This window comes from Haliotis cracherodii, unplaced genomic scaffold, assembly GCF_022045235.1.
Source record: "Haliotis cracherodii isolate W230 unplaced genomic scaffold, xgHalCrac1.p SCAF_15, whole genome shotgun sequence".
Taxonomy (NCBI): Eukaryota; Metazoa; Mollusca; class Gastropoda; order Lepetellida; family Haliotidae; genus Haliotis; species Haliotis cracherodii.
The window spans coordinates 29,530,345-29,545,941 of record NW_027266270.1 but is presented as its reverse complement, the minus strand read 5'-3'; the positions used below and the strand labels follow the sequence as shown (position 1 = coordinate 29,545,941).

The window sequence follows — 15,597 nt, the reverse complement described above, 5'->3', positions numbered from 1 at the left end:
GTATTCACATTCGCTGGTGATTCACCGTGATCATGCTTGTACATGATTTTACACGTTTACATTTATTGTTTATGATAACGAAATAAGTTTGAAAGCATACAAAATGCAACGTTATACGTTCCCAAGATTTAACATAGTGATTACATTCTATTATCTAGTACATTGTTGTTTAGTGTCCTTACATGACTGCACTGTATATCCCCCAGATTTTTGTTTTCTGCTAGATAAATGCTTATTAACAGATAGATGCGATCGCTTAAAAAAATATGTGTTTTAATCAATACATCGAATTAGAAGTGCTTATTGAATAGCATGAATAACATTAACAAATGTTCATCGTAACAAACCATAGTCCATAAAGATATCCTTCAATATACACTTATACATAAGTGGTAGCATATAAACCTTCTGGGATTTGTATTGATGTCACCAAACACACCATAACATTGGCATGACTTAAATGCATTCAACTGCATTTTGGTGTTTTCAGTTTGCCTCCCCGAAGCTGTGGCGGACACATGTGCCGCTTGTAAAACTGCGTACGGTAGAGCCAAGACTGATGCTGCCTCAGACAAGACAGTTGAATGCGTGTAAGTCTTCTTTAAGTTACTGGCGCCACTGCATAAAATTGCATGTTCATATATCACGTCTGGTTTATTATGGCGATGAATCTGCTACATTTTCATCGTGAGATTTCGAACGTAGATCTCTTTCCATTTTACCTCGAGAAAGTGAGAGAAAAACGCGACTTCTTTCGCATCGTGTGAGTCAAGTATTTGCAATAGAGGTTGAATTTTCGAATTCAGTGATCACTGCCGATTATTTCTTGTACGTTCGCTTTCCATTATTATCTCTGCAATACATCACTGTGGCGGAGTGATCATGGTCTGATGTAACTTCGATACCACTTGTGGACGAATCAGAATGTAGGATCGTAAAGTGTGATGGTAGAGTCGTGGTATTGAAGCAGCATATTGTTGGGACAGGGGTCATATAAGTGATATAGGAGGCACTCATATTTTAGAGAATCATTTCACAGAAGAACAAGATGATCAGTTGTATTCGTCAGTTAGGTCATCAACCGATAAGTACGTTAAAATATTTCGTTTTGCAATGGTTTTATTTCGGAGGAGATCAGGGTTATAATGTTAAGTCATCCAAGGTTAAACAACATCATAATACCAAAAAATAATTCAGTGTACAACAATGAAATCATATATAAAGAATAGTATATACTGTCGATATACATTTTCCGTTTTCATTTACTATTGTCACGGTCACTGTCAAAGTTATATCAGATATCATATTTACCAAAAAAGTAGCCCCTTCAACAAAATGCATATTAACTTCTTAGTGACATCTGTTTTTGTCTAAGTATCGATATCTGATCATTGGCACTACAATAAGAGAGAGATCGAATACTGTTGGGATGTATTGGTGTGGTCCAAATATTGTTGTGATGTATTGATGTGGTCCAAATATTGTTGTGATGTTTGTTTGTTGTTTAACGCCGCACTCAGCAATATTCCAGCTATATGACGTCGGTCTGTAAATAATCGAGTCTGGACTAGACAATCCAGTGATTGATATCATGAGCATCGATCCACGTAATTTAGATGCGATGACATGATGCATCAACCACGTCAGCGAGCCTGACAACCTGATCACGTCAGTCGCATATTACGACAAGCATAGTCGCCTTTTATGGCAAGAATGGGTTGCTGAAGACGTATTAGTGTAGTCAAAATAGTGTTGTGATGTATTGGTGTGGTCCTAATAGTGTTGTGATGTAGTGATGTGGTGCTGGCACGGTTCATTTTATTGAGATGGCTTTTCATCGTAGTGTCTGGCTCCACTGCCGAGATGATATCAAGATGTCGAAGGGATGTAGATTGTGTGGCCGTATTTCCCTAGCGGGCAATTATTATTCGTATCTTCGCTGGTTTCCATCATTATGTGACGCAAGTGATTCATCGCGATGTAGTGATGTCATAATAAGGTATTGTCGTGTGTTCGGTTTTGTGTCGCCTTGGTGTTCTGTTTGATATGATAGTATTATGCTCAGAATCGGACTGTCACCACATCTGCAATATTTCAACCACATTGTGAATAGGATATGTGATATGTTTTCTTTTTTCTTATTAAAAAGGACAGTACCATAGCCGATATCTCATATTTACATTTAAGTATTTGACGTGTAACTAAAAGTCATTTATAAGAAGACGACATATATGAAGGAATGAAACACCAATTGCATGTTTAGATTTAAAAATACATCTCTGTTTATACTGTTTCATTGGAATAAATAGATTGTTCAAATGTCAATATTCTGTGTCTTACACAGAGAGATAGGGAAATATTTGCACTGTCTGGAGGGGTCTTGGAAAGGTGAAGCCGGTTGTCCTCTACCAAAAGCTGATTCCGATGCCATAGAGGCTGATTACGCCGCAGCAACTTGTAATGGGAGTAAGTAGATATATATGTGAAAATATACCAAAATAATATATGTTAAAAACAGCGTACATCACGCAGACATGTGATGTACAAGTTTCAAATGGTACCATCAGAGTAGGGTGAAGAAGGGAAGAGATGGTTGATGATTGAGTGTTTGAGAGTGCCAGATCATGAATTGTTCATGAGGAGTGTGTGTTCTATATTTGCAGCATTTACTGATACCTGCGTATGTCAAAAAAACTTCTGGGCGACCGACGTAGAAACTTATGGTGCTCCAGCTGTTTGCAGGTAATTTATACATGTTGTTGGATCATTCTCCTTATACAGCGATACTTGTTGAAAGTCACTTTTCATACTTAAATATCCGTGATAAGATATATGTGGTAAAGGAGGTAACATAAATGAGTGAGTTCACCTTTATCTTTTGTAACGTCCATTTTCCCGCCAACTCCAGTGGTTGTCAAGTTGACATTGATATATCCACAGCGCCATCACGGCTTACATAGCGTGCTTGAAGGGGAAGACAGCTGCGGCCTGTGATGGTTCCACCACTGTAGTAACTCTGGCTACTGGCGCAGAGACCAGGATAACAAATCTGGGCAGCTCCTGTGGTATGTTACTCTTTCACCACACGTTTGATTCATTAGTCATGTAATCACCTACTACACCAATAGAACGGCATTAAAAGTGAACATACATGAATGCCTACCGGAGTAATAGCCACGAACAGTTACATCATTGGAATCACACAACAGTGTTTCATGATTACTCATCAATAATAGTTTCAATATCATCTTGTTATATATTGTCAGCTGTCACCAGCGCCTGCCAGTGTGAAATTGACGCCGCTAAAGCAGACATCTCCTCTGATGCCACGATGTGCACGTGAGCTAGGCTACACTTTTTTCATTGTCAAAACACGAGGTTATTAAATCAATCGTTTCTTGCAGCAGTGTTTACTTCGAGGTACATCAGTGTAATTTCAGACACAGTATGTTTTGTTTGTTGTCACATGAATGATCCAGTTTTGTTTGTATGTTTGTTTTTAACGCCGCACCAGACAATAGTCCAGCTACACGACGGCGGTCTGTAAATAATCGAGTGTTTGACATCGGTCTACGCTATTCGAATACGATGACAGGCATTAACCACGTCAGCGAGCCTGACCACGAGATCCCGTTAGTCGCCTCTTACAACACTTATGGGTTGGTTCAATTCTAAGTCGGATCTTCAGGCGTGGACAATTACATACGTTCTGGCCAAGATACAATGTCGAACCTTGTACACAATAAACACAAGTCCGGAGAGGAGATTACATTGCGCCAATTGCACTGGATTAACTGTGGCTAATAGATTGGAAATCCCCATTCCTGTCATGGGGGCCACATCGTCTATTACACACAAACAAATTTAAAGCACAGCAAGTATAGTGTTTCACCATAATTGTTTACCACGTTATTAGACGCTATGGAACATTCCTCCCAGTGTCAACCACTGGTTTTATTTTGGCCCGTGTATTTAATGGCCGCTGACTCTGGAGTTAAACAACCAAATAAAAAAACTAAAACATTGAAATAACTCTCACCGCATATATGTCCCTGTATGATGAATATACCAATCAAACTAATACACAAAACAACTCATGTATTGTTCACGAAATCGGGTTGAAACAGTTTTAGTAATACACGCATCCAATACATCCTTGTAGTATAGATAATGGGGGTTCTGCCGCAACCCCATTGGAGTCAGATTTATATACCTATACCACTACTACAGAGGGAAATTTTTATGCAAAAACGATGATGCGCACAAATAATTGTCATGAGATTAAGCTAAATTGTAATGAAAAGGGCTCTAGCTCACCACCACCTGAACCATTTTCGAACCCTATCAATGCTTCTGTTATATTAATTTCTATATGGTGTGATCCAACGATAGCAAAGAATCTATTTTTAATCTCCATCCAGTACTTTGGTTTTTGCACGGAATAATTGACGCGCTTGTTGTCTCCCCCTGTTCTATGAACTTTTTTTTCTCGTCTTTGCTAATACCACTGGTCTTACGAGAATTTTATCGAATCTCCTGCTTCATTGCATTGTATTTGGTTAGTTCTGACAACACTAAACGAAATTCCTCCTCAGATATCTTACAATCAGCCAGTGCTGTTGAAATATGATCCTCAATGCTTTGCTTTGGCGAGTATGTTTTAATGTTTTCTTTTGCAACTTACCAGAAATAAATTTTATCGCTATTCCTGCCAGTCCTGAGACTCCGGCGGCTACTTCCATGCCAAGTACGATAGGCGTGGCGATTATAGTTGATAGTAAACCAAGACTGGCTACACCGAGTCCCATGCCAGCTGTTACAAGCACGGTGTCAACTCCGTCGAGAGCATTCACGCCTCTGCGATACTTTGCTTTGGCGAGTATGTTTTAATGTTTTCTTTTGCAACTTACCAGAAATAAATTTTATCGCTATTCCTGCCAGTCCTGAGACTCCGGCGGCTACTTCCATGCCAAGTACGATAGGCGTGGCGATTATAGTTGATAGTAAACCAAGACTGGCTACACCGAGTCCCATGCCAGCTGTTACAAGCACGGTGTCAGCTCCGTCGAGAGCATTCACGCCTCTGCGATACTTTTTATACAATCCAAGTCTCAACTCCCTCTCCTTCTCTATTTGATGTTTTATTGCACTTATTTGATACAATCGAAATCCATCAACAGTATCAACTTTTCAGATGCTTCATCGAGCGCCGGATATAAACCCATAATGTATATTAGTATATCATATAAAAGCCTTAAATTGGTCTTGCTTCAATGTTTTGAGAGTATACATCAGCCTTATTAAATGTATATTATACGGCATAAATATAATAACTCACTTTTAATGACTACAGCAGAGTAATCAAAGCCACTGAAGATCCTACTAGCTATTCTATTGACAATATCTCACTGGAGTATGATGTGATAACAGATCCTGAATAAGCCAGACAAATTCGTAACCAGTATAACGGAAGTTTAGCCATTTTGTACGATCGCTTGCTTCGACACCGAAAGATCACAAAGAACAAAAGAGATACAATGTGGAATATCAATCTAAACGTCCCAGCGAGATCGGTGAAGGGTATTTTAATGTTGTTCGAGGACCCTTCTGAAGCATTTGCAAGAGATACCGAAAAGTTCTACAACCCCAAGATTACAAAAGTAGAATTGACTATCGAGGGTGTGCCTAATCAACTATATAGTCAAGGAATGCGAGCATATCAACAGTAGGATGAGATTAAAAACTCCCTTCTATAAAACAAAGCCCAGAAGTTAACTGTCTCTCGGGGATGTGTCAATGGCTGAATTCCTTACCACGAAGTATCTGCTATGGCTCGACATGTGAGTGGGCGGAGAATAGAAAATGCTAGTGAGGGTATTACTATACAGATAACGAAGCGGCTGGTAAATTAAACTTATAATTGTATGTGATTATGGATGCACAACTTAATATACAGAATGGAATATTCATGCAAGCAATCTATTAATAATCTTCCACCTAAAGAACCGCACTGCACTATCATCTGTGGGCAAACGGGTTGCGGAAAACAGCTTTTATTCCAGATATTATCCAGTCAATATAGGGACGTTTTCGACCATATTATTATTCTGTGCCCGACTATACACGTATCATACCTATCGAGAGATTGGGTAATGAATGATCCGGAGGTGTACAAAGTTGATCCAGGCGATCGTTTACAAGAGTGTTTACAAGTATGTCCCGAAAAATTCAAAGGAGAATCAACACTTTTCATAATAGACGACTGCAGTGCGAGTAAAGAGCTTACCAAAAAGAAAGATATGCTTTCATATTTAACATTCTCCAGTCGGCATACTCAGCATAGCGTTTGGGTACTAACTTAAAAACACAACTCTGTCCTGAAAGATCTCAGAGAGCAGACCAAATGGGTAGCCCTGTTTCATTGCAAAGACTGAGATTCATTTGAGGAATGTCTACGTGAAAATGATATTATTTATACCAAGCTCGAGCGAGATAAAGTCAGAAAACTGTTAGCAGAAACGAAGCAATGTAAACTCGTATTAAAAACCAATCAACCAGCTGCTTATACAATTGCTTAGCAAAAATATAGCAAACTTATAGCAACTGCTGAGCAAAAATATAGCAAAAATAGCAAAAAATATAGCAAAAACATAGCAAAAATATAGCAAAAATAGCAAATATGGCAAAAATTTAGCAAAAATATGATACATTGAACTTTAGCGGTTATTATGTAATAATGTAGTTTGAAATCATTCTTTTGCAACAGTTTATTATTTCAGGCTGTATTGGATATGCCATATTCCATTACGTTAGACATAAATATCTCCTAAGGTATTACATTATGGAATGCGACGAACTTATCGAACAAATGCTAAAAGAACTTGATCAACATGCAGAGGTAGTTACAGATAAATCTTTAGATAAACATAGAGAAAGACTCATGGCTTTGGTAGCCGGTGGAAAATGTTCCAAACATTTTGGGGAAATTATACTAATGTAAAAATTGCTAACATGACCGACGAAGAAATTAACAAACTGTACGCGCGTTACGAGTCCAGACTGGGAGCTACCATGTCTAAAACAATAGGTTCAACTATGTTTCAACTATACACAGTTGTAGCTAGTACATTTCTTCCTATCACGGCAGAACATCGCATGTATTTATGCGAATCTCTCGAGAAAGACCCTTTCATTGAACACGCTAAAAGTGCAGTAAGCTGTGATTTTTATCATATATACAGAATGTTCTTAGCGCCGGTGACCACTGTGTTAAAAATGGCTAGGTATTGTCAATTTAAACATAAGTGCCCACTTACTAATAATGGAGACTCAAGTGACACCACAAGCGATTGTGGAAACTCCGATTGCATCACAGGAGATTGTGGAAACACCACAAGTGAACGAGGAAACACAAACGATTGCACAATCACAACAAGCCAGAGTGACTAAGAATCCTCAAAAAGTCACAGCTGGTTGGAAGGGTGCGCTAGCAAGGAAGGCAAAACTAATAAACAATTCAAATATTGAACATAGCTTGATTAAAACTTGGGCTCTCTATACACTTGGGGTTGTTGCTATAGCGCTGGTATGGTTGTTTTATAAGACCGGAGAAGAAAAAACGTCATCAGCGATTGCACAATCACAACAAGCGATTGCATCACAAGTTCAGTTAGAGTTCAGCCCTCATGTAATGTTATAAAAGCATGACTACTCCAGTTACAGACAGTAAAATGTATCATTCAGCGGTGGTCAGTGTCTTGGCCATTGGCTATGCCCGTATAGCTAAAATGATTACTAAAGCGACACCACCCAAGGTAGATTTTAATGGTTGATATAGCATTGGCAATGGCAACAAAAGATATGCTCATCAAACAAGGGCTTATCCCAGAAGACATAATGAAGTAATTAAACATTTGAGTATTTTATATTATTGAACATTTGAATATGGCATCAACTGCGATGATGAATTGTGGAGCTATTGTTAATGCTTTAGCTTTTTCAGGGAGTATTTTTTTATTTTCTACTCTGAGATTATCAAACGCTAAAGAAGTTGAAGAGGAGCGTAAACGACATAATGAAGCATTAGAACATTGAAACAGGCCAGTCACAATGGGCCAGAAATAGGATGTTCAGATTACATTTTATTAATAATGAACTGCGTAAAGAGGAGCATTCAATTCAAATGTTTAAGGATGTTGAATCTGCTATGCATGAATACTTCCTTGTTTATGGAAAGAAACTTGACTCAATACCGAGACCAACAATGAGTGAGTTTCATACAACGTCAGAGGCTCAGAAAGACCAAGAGATAGTATTTATAATGTTGGGATGTTATTATGCATAAGTCATGACCTATTGCATTTCAACACACTATGTCGGCCTGAGTCTTATCAGCTATTATTAACCCTGACTACTCAGCTATTAATAACCCTGACTGTTCAGCAATAAATAGCGATGACAGCTATGACTCACCCGTGGAGATGTGATTTGCATCTAGGCAAATGATATGATAGCTCATGGGGAAGCTAATTCAATGCAGCCGATGTTGTGTTGGTATATACTGCGGAGTCCATTTTTATTACAACAGACAAGGAAATATAAACTACATTTGTTCTGTATGTGGGATAGGGGTCAAAGGTCGTTATCGTTTATGTAAGAAACACAGCGCTGATAGGGTCAGGAACAAAATTATTTACACTAGGAAGAGATATTACATCAACGAGAGGAATAGGTTGGGGAGAATACGTGTTTAGATATATGAAAAACAACCATTTAGAGATTTGACTCATTTTGCATATACCATTAAATCATAATGGTTTTTGTCAGAGAGTTGAAGGCTTTTGCAAAACAACGTGGTCTACATGGATATTCTCGAATGAGAAAAGCTGAATTGATTGATTTATTCAGTTTGGAATACAACAAACCCCAGACTGTTAGAGAACTCAAAGCTCAAGCAAAAAAAAGTGAGCTGAGAGGTTATTCTCGAATGAGAAAAGCTGAATTGATAGCTTCACTGAATGTTGATAAAAATCAACCAAATGATAAAAATAATCAATCAGTTGAGTTGAAATTTGTACCCACAGCTGGCATTCTTAAGTATCTAAGAGGTTGGAAGATGGATATTAATTCCAACATGGATGTTACTGATGTTAAGTCCATCATATCGAGCAAATTTAATAAGGAGTTAGCTGATTTAAAAAGTATAAATATCAGCAAGCAGTTAAAATGTCATTGAGTAAAAGTAACGCAGACGATAGCACTGAATATACTGAAACTTATTTCCGGAGCAAACAAGAAGTTATAACCGAATCCGATACTATAAATGCATCATTAGATACATCAATTCAGAGGATACACGAAACTTTAGAACTTTGGACTAATAGAGGTTCGGGTTGGGGTGTGGATAAAATCGATAGTTTATATTTAGATATAGAAAATTATATGCCTTTCAAAGGTGGATTTTATATAGATTTACTCCCGTATTTATAAAAGAAAAAAGCTATACTTAATATAAAAAATGAAGGCGATGACTGTTTAATATATGTGATATTATCTGCATTGTTCCCTGTAGATTCTAAAATTGCAAATAGAACTTCAAGTTAGCCCCAAAACCATGGACTTAACTGGTATGGAATAGACGAACCTACACCAATTTCACAAATTGATAAGGTGGAAAAGCAAAATAATTTAGCTATCAATGTTTTCGGACATTCTCCTGAAGGACTTGTTGTACAAAGGATAAGCTCCGCCCCAGAACATATTCCCAGAATCAATTCATTTCTGATCGAAAAAGATGGTAAATATCATTATACACAGATAATGAGTTTAAGTAGACTATTATACGACCAAACAAAACATAAGGGAAAGAAATATTTCTGCAAAAGATGCCTGCATGCGTACAGCTGACAAGATCTATTAGAAGCACATAAAGAAGACCGCAGAGGTGTTGGACAGACTACTATCAGGATTGATATGCCTAAAGAGGGAAAAAATATGCTAAAATTTGAACATTATTGTAATCAAATGCCAGTACCGTACATAATTTACGCTGACTTCGAAGCGCTTATCAAACCTATAGAAAATACCGACCGAAGCAATCAAGATAGTTTTACATACAAAACTCAAGAACATATTCCTTGTGGGTTTGGATATATAGTTGTAAGATATGATGGGAACACAAACCTGCCCATGATTGAAAGAGGTCCTTGTGCAGCGGAAAAGTTCCTAGAATATCTACAAAATGAAGAGAGAATAATTAGGGAAAATTTATCGCGTAAGAAACTCATGTGTATGACGAGAGATGATTGGAGGGCCTATAAGAAGTCAACGAGTTGTCATGTTTGTAATAAACACCTGAATGGGGATTCCGTAAGAGATCATTGCCACGTCACGGGTAATTATCGGGGAGTGGCGCATAACGATTTCAACTGAAACAAAAATTGAATTCTCAAACAATAACATTCCCCGTTGTGTTTCATAACCTTAGGGGATATGATTCTCATCTCATTATGCAAGCTATCTCAAAGGCCGATGGCGGCTTAACGTGCATTCCTAATAATATGGAAAAATACATATCATTCTCGTTGACTAAAATTATACATTATACAGACAAGGATGGGAAAGCTAGAATAAAGCAAAGTAATGGGCTTAGATTCATAGACTCCGTACAGTTTCTCTTATCTTCCCTGGACAATTTAGCTAATGCGAACAATCCTGTTGACTTTACAATAACAAATCAATATTACACATCATCAGAACGGCATTTGTTGCTGAGAAAAGGTGTATATACTTATGAGTATATGGATGATTGGTCTAGATTCGACGAAACTAAATTACCACCCCTTGAATCATTCTGGAGTAACTTAACAGAATCTAAAATAACCGATGCCGATTATGAACATGCTCTGACTGTGTGGGATAAACTAGATTGTGAGAATTTAGGCGATTATCTCGATCTGTGCTTAAAAAACGATGTACTGTTACTCCCGATATATTTGAGATATTTAGAAAGACATGTTTAATTCAATACGGCTTGGATCCGGCATGGTACTATTCCAATGGATCCGGCATGGTAAACCCAACATGCATATATTATATCTCGACGCCAACAATTTGTACAGATGGGCTATGAGTCAACCTTTACCCACGGGTGGTTTTGAGTGGGTCAATGTGAATGATATTGATGTGAATGATATTCATGAGGTCAATGCGAATAAAGGATACAGTATTTTTGACTTGTCAAAACATTTTAGGTATGACTTTTATTACAACGAACTTAAGAAGCAATACGGCGATAGATGCGAGGTGTTATATACTGACACAGATTCTTTGTTGATGGAAATACAAACTGAGGATGTGTATAAAGATAGGTCAGAAAAAATAGATATGTACAACACGAGCGATTATCCAAAAGATAATAAACTGCACAGCATAGTAAATAAAAAGGTAAGATGAAGGATGAATGTGCTGGGACCACTATAGCGGAGTATGTCGGATTAAGACCTAAGATGTATTCTATAAAGAAGTCCGATAATGGGGAGATAAGAAAAGCTAAGGGTGTTAAGAAGTATGTAGTAAAAAAGCATATTTAACAAGAACAGTATAAAGAATCATTATTCAATGGTAAAACATTCAAACACGAGGCGAACACTATAAGAAGTGTCAATCATAGGATATATGGATTAAGAATGAACAAGACATCATTATCCCCCTTAGATACAAAGAGATGGATTGATAATGATGGTGTAACTACCTACGCTTATGGTTATGGTGGTAATACTGTATCGTTGGGAACTATGGGCAACTCTTCTCGTACAAATCCCCTGCCCGGTCTACCTTTAAGATAATAAAGAATAGGCTCTCCTTCTTTCGTACTCAATTGACTAATGTTATGTATCTTAAGGGACCAAATCGGATCGGTTGTGCGACGTTGGCCTCCTTCGAGTTCACCGGGCTGGTATAAATATCTTACACTTACTCTATCCGAAAGTTTTTGTTCCTTGCCTCTTCTCGGTGCTGAAGATTCGGAAGTAACAGATTTCATTTTAATCGCATCAGTTGGTTTCTTCCCGATTAATCTCGTTACTTCATTATTCAGCGCTCATACAACAGCTGATAATCGTGTCACCCATTCAGTTGATCTTAATCATTCCGATTTCATTTCAATCCATTACAGATAGCCAAACAAACGTTCCGCTATTGTCCGGTTAAATCTTTCAACGTTAGCTTGACTACGGTGGGCCTCTTTTTCACCACGCCTGATTGCAACATCGAGATTTGTTAACAGTTTAGTTTCTGATCACAGGATCTACTTAAAATAACTTAGGCCATTTTAGTGGTCCGCGTTTATATATGCGGCTCGGTGCATTAGCTACTTCTGTTGAATCTTTTGAGGTTGATGGTGCAACCTCCTTGTAGCGACTAGCCATGTCCACTACGGTTAAAGCATATCTATATGTTTTGCGTCTTACCTTATCAAGGGGAAGAAACAAGAGGTCAGCTTGATGGACTTCATTTGTTGTAAAAATATCAAACTTCTTCCTCGGGATATAACGCGGTGCTGATAAGTATATTTGCCACATCTTTAGATACCTTAGCCTCAGTGGATAATTTTTGTATTGCTCCTATACCTTTCCAATATCCTCCTGGGCTATAGTAAATTTTATTCATTATTAATTAATATTGATGATTCTTTTAATATGACTCATGACAATCATATTTATAACATAAAAGCATTGATAAGATTCGAAAATGGTTACGGTAGTGGTGAGCTAGAGCCCTTTTCATTACAATTTAGCTTAGTCTCATGATGATTTTTTGTGTGCATCATCGTTTTTGCAACAAAAACAATTCCCTCTGTAGTAGTGGTATAGGTATATAAATCTGACTCCAATGGGGTTGCGGCAGAACCCCCATTATCTATACTACTACTGTCCTTGATGAAGGAACACCTCGTCCTTTGTCTGAAAATCCTACAATTAAATGCATATCTGTGTACTGGCCCGGGATGATATTCATCTGATCTTTTCTACGTACTTATTATAGCGCTTATAAAGCTGAGTTGAGCTGCCTGAGAACTGCCCAATCAACCGCCTGTGACGGCACTAGGACCAAAAGCGCCATTGCAACGGCTTCTGAAGCAGCAAGAGCAGCACTGCCAGCAGGCGATTGTCCAGGTAGTTGCTTTGTATTGATGAAGTAAAGTCTCTTGGAGTTCGTTATAACCATGTTGTTCTGAAGATAGTAATATTTAAGGTTTGGCTGTGTATTGTTTTCGGTTCATTTAGGTGTGAACCGAAAAAAACTGATGTGCAAACTGTACGAATACCCCAAGGAACCGAAAGAAATAACACAGTTGATCCTAATAACAAAATTTGACAACGCAAACATCTGTCATCTTCATCATAATATATATAGCTCATTTCTCTGTTTATATGCACCAAGGTATCTGTTCCGTCTAAATCATAATATTATATAGCTCGTTTCCCTGTTTATATGCACCAAGGTATCTGTTCCGTCTAAATCATAATATATGTAGCTCGTTTCCCTGTTTATATGCACCAAAGTAACTACCTGGAATGGTAAATAAACCATCTACATACTGTTGATATATTTTCAGCCCTATCTTCCACGTGCCAGTGTGAGGTCAACGCTGCAAAGGGAGCCGCTGCCACTAGCGCCACATATTGCACGTGAGTGAATCATCATCAATTACATAACGTTATCTCATAGCATATCAATGAACAAGTGATACTGCATTAATTTTGGAATTTATCCCTTATCGTTGTCAAGGAGTGCGACCTTACAAAAAGATCTCTTTAGTAAATATGGAAAAGATATACCTATTCCTGTCAACCTGCACGTGATTGTCATTTTACTGCTTTGCTGAACGCGCTCTCCACCGCCATACGACTCTGTCGACGTTTCCGTTTTCCTCGTTCACTCTGACATTTCTATACCTAAAAGACTGAAGTGGTTATTATTTTAATGGAGGGAAATAATATTGTTTCCAACACTTATGTCTTAAAGTGTCCTGACTACACTGAAAACCTGCCTCTCTGCTATCACCACTACTACCGAGGAAGGGTGTACTGCCACAACCCAGGCAGGTATTCTGACTGACACCAACACCAAGATAACCGCCGCCACGTGTAAGTGTTGTTCCTAAATCCCTGCATTTCTAGGAATGTGTACATTCTGTAACCCTACACTAGACCCGAATTATGTCCTGGTTCAGCCATCTTGCTCGAGCGATATTTCCTGTGATACATACCAAAATCACAAGTATCACTTTTGTTTTAATATGAAACTATTTAAGATTATATCCTTTGAGTTAGTTTATAAGCATATAGTGAGTGAGTGAGTGAGTATGGTTTTACGCCGCTTTTAGCAATATTCCAGCAATATCACGGCGGGGGAAACCAGAAATGGGCTTCACACATTGTACCCATGTCGGGAATCGAACCCGGGTCTTCGGCGTGACGAGCGAACGCTTTAACCACTAGGCTACCCGACCGCCCCTATAAGCATATAACGTACACAGTACTCGTTACATACTTCATTATTGACACTCAGCATATGTTTTGTTTTCAAGAAATGACGTTTTGGTATTTTTCGTTGCAGGTGGGGCTGTTGCTGATCACGCGACCTTTGCGACGACGTCACTGATCGTTTCAGTTCTTGTAAACATGTTCCTGTAACCGCCCGCAATGCTGGCACTTTGAAACTCCTGTTTATTCTGAGTTCTTCTACATGTAGATGTGACATTTTGTGGAATGACGGCAATGAGTGTCTTATTTGAATTTTTTATTTGTCGTCACCGACTTTTGATTTTTATTACCAACATTAGTTTTCCTATATTCAGGTTAAATTGTCAATGAAAACGGGTTGACTTATTTGATTATCAACATGAAGCTATTTTCAATGAGGCTTTCCGAAAAAAATAAGAAATTCTTGTATGACCGCAATGTATGACGTAGGCCATACATAATTCATGTAACCACTGAAGAACAATATGTGGTCATACTAATCCTGTTTTATATCTGAAAGGGCATCTTTGGTTCCGGCTTTGATAAAGTCTACAGCTCTGCTGCTGTTCCGATCGTAAAATTATGTTGGATACTCACATGACTCAACCCACGTGTCCCGCACCCTTATGACGTGTTGAGTTAATCATTGTTGATTGTTCTGCTGAAATAAACGGTACTGTTCACGAAATCTACTTGTATCTTTGTTTTTCAAGACCTACAATTGTTATCACAATGCCATACTTTCCTTTACGCCATATTTATTTCGTAATCTTCGTCGCTTTTTCTTTAAATAATGACAAAACTTCACATCGACCATGACGGGGAACGAAGTATGATGAGTTGAAGCGAAATATGATCATGTGATCAGCCAGTGTAAGGATTAAAAGGTTAAATATATTATCTTGTGAGATCAACACGTTGTCAGAAATAGCATCGGGTAATAATGTCTACATACAATGTTCCTGTTTCTTGTCATTGAAGTCACATTTCCTTATTCAAGAATTCAAAGTGATACGATTTTATATGGTTATATGGCCTAACCACCCGATCCCTTTAGCCGTCTCTTACG

General features: G+C 38.1%; 1 protein-coding gene across 1 annotated transcript; it reads left to right on the top strand.

Annotated features, from left to right (window-relative positions):
* Positions 1 to 459: 459 nt before the first annotated feature.
* Positions 460 to 14,699, top strand: LOC139461632 (mucin-21-like; the record flags this gene model as incomplete). The annotated part of the gene is made up of 9 exons (XM_071243096.1): positions 460 to 590; positions 2,345 to 2,466; positions 2,658 to 2,742; positions 2,941 to 3,065; positions 3,267 to 3,339; positions 13,045 to 13,175; positions 13,619 to 13,691; positions 14,029 to 14,150; positions 14,623 to 14,699. Coding segments are annotated over 9 exons (939 nt in total), but the record flags the coding sequence as incomplete, so codon positions are not given.
* Between the last annotated feature and the right edge of the window lie 898 nt (positions 14,700 to 15,597).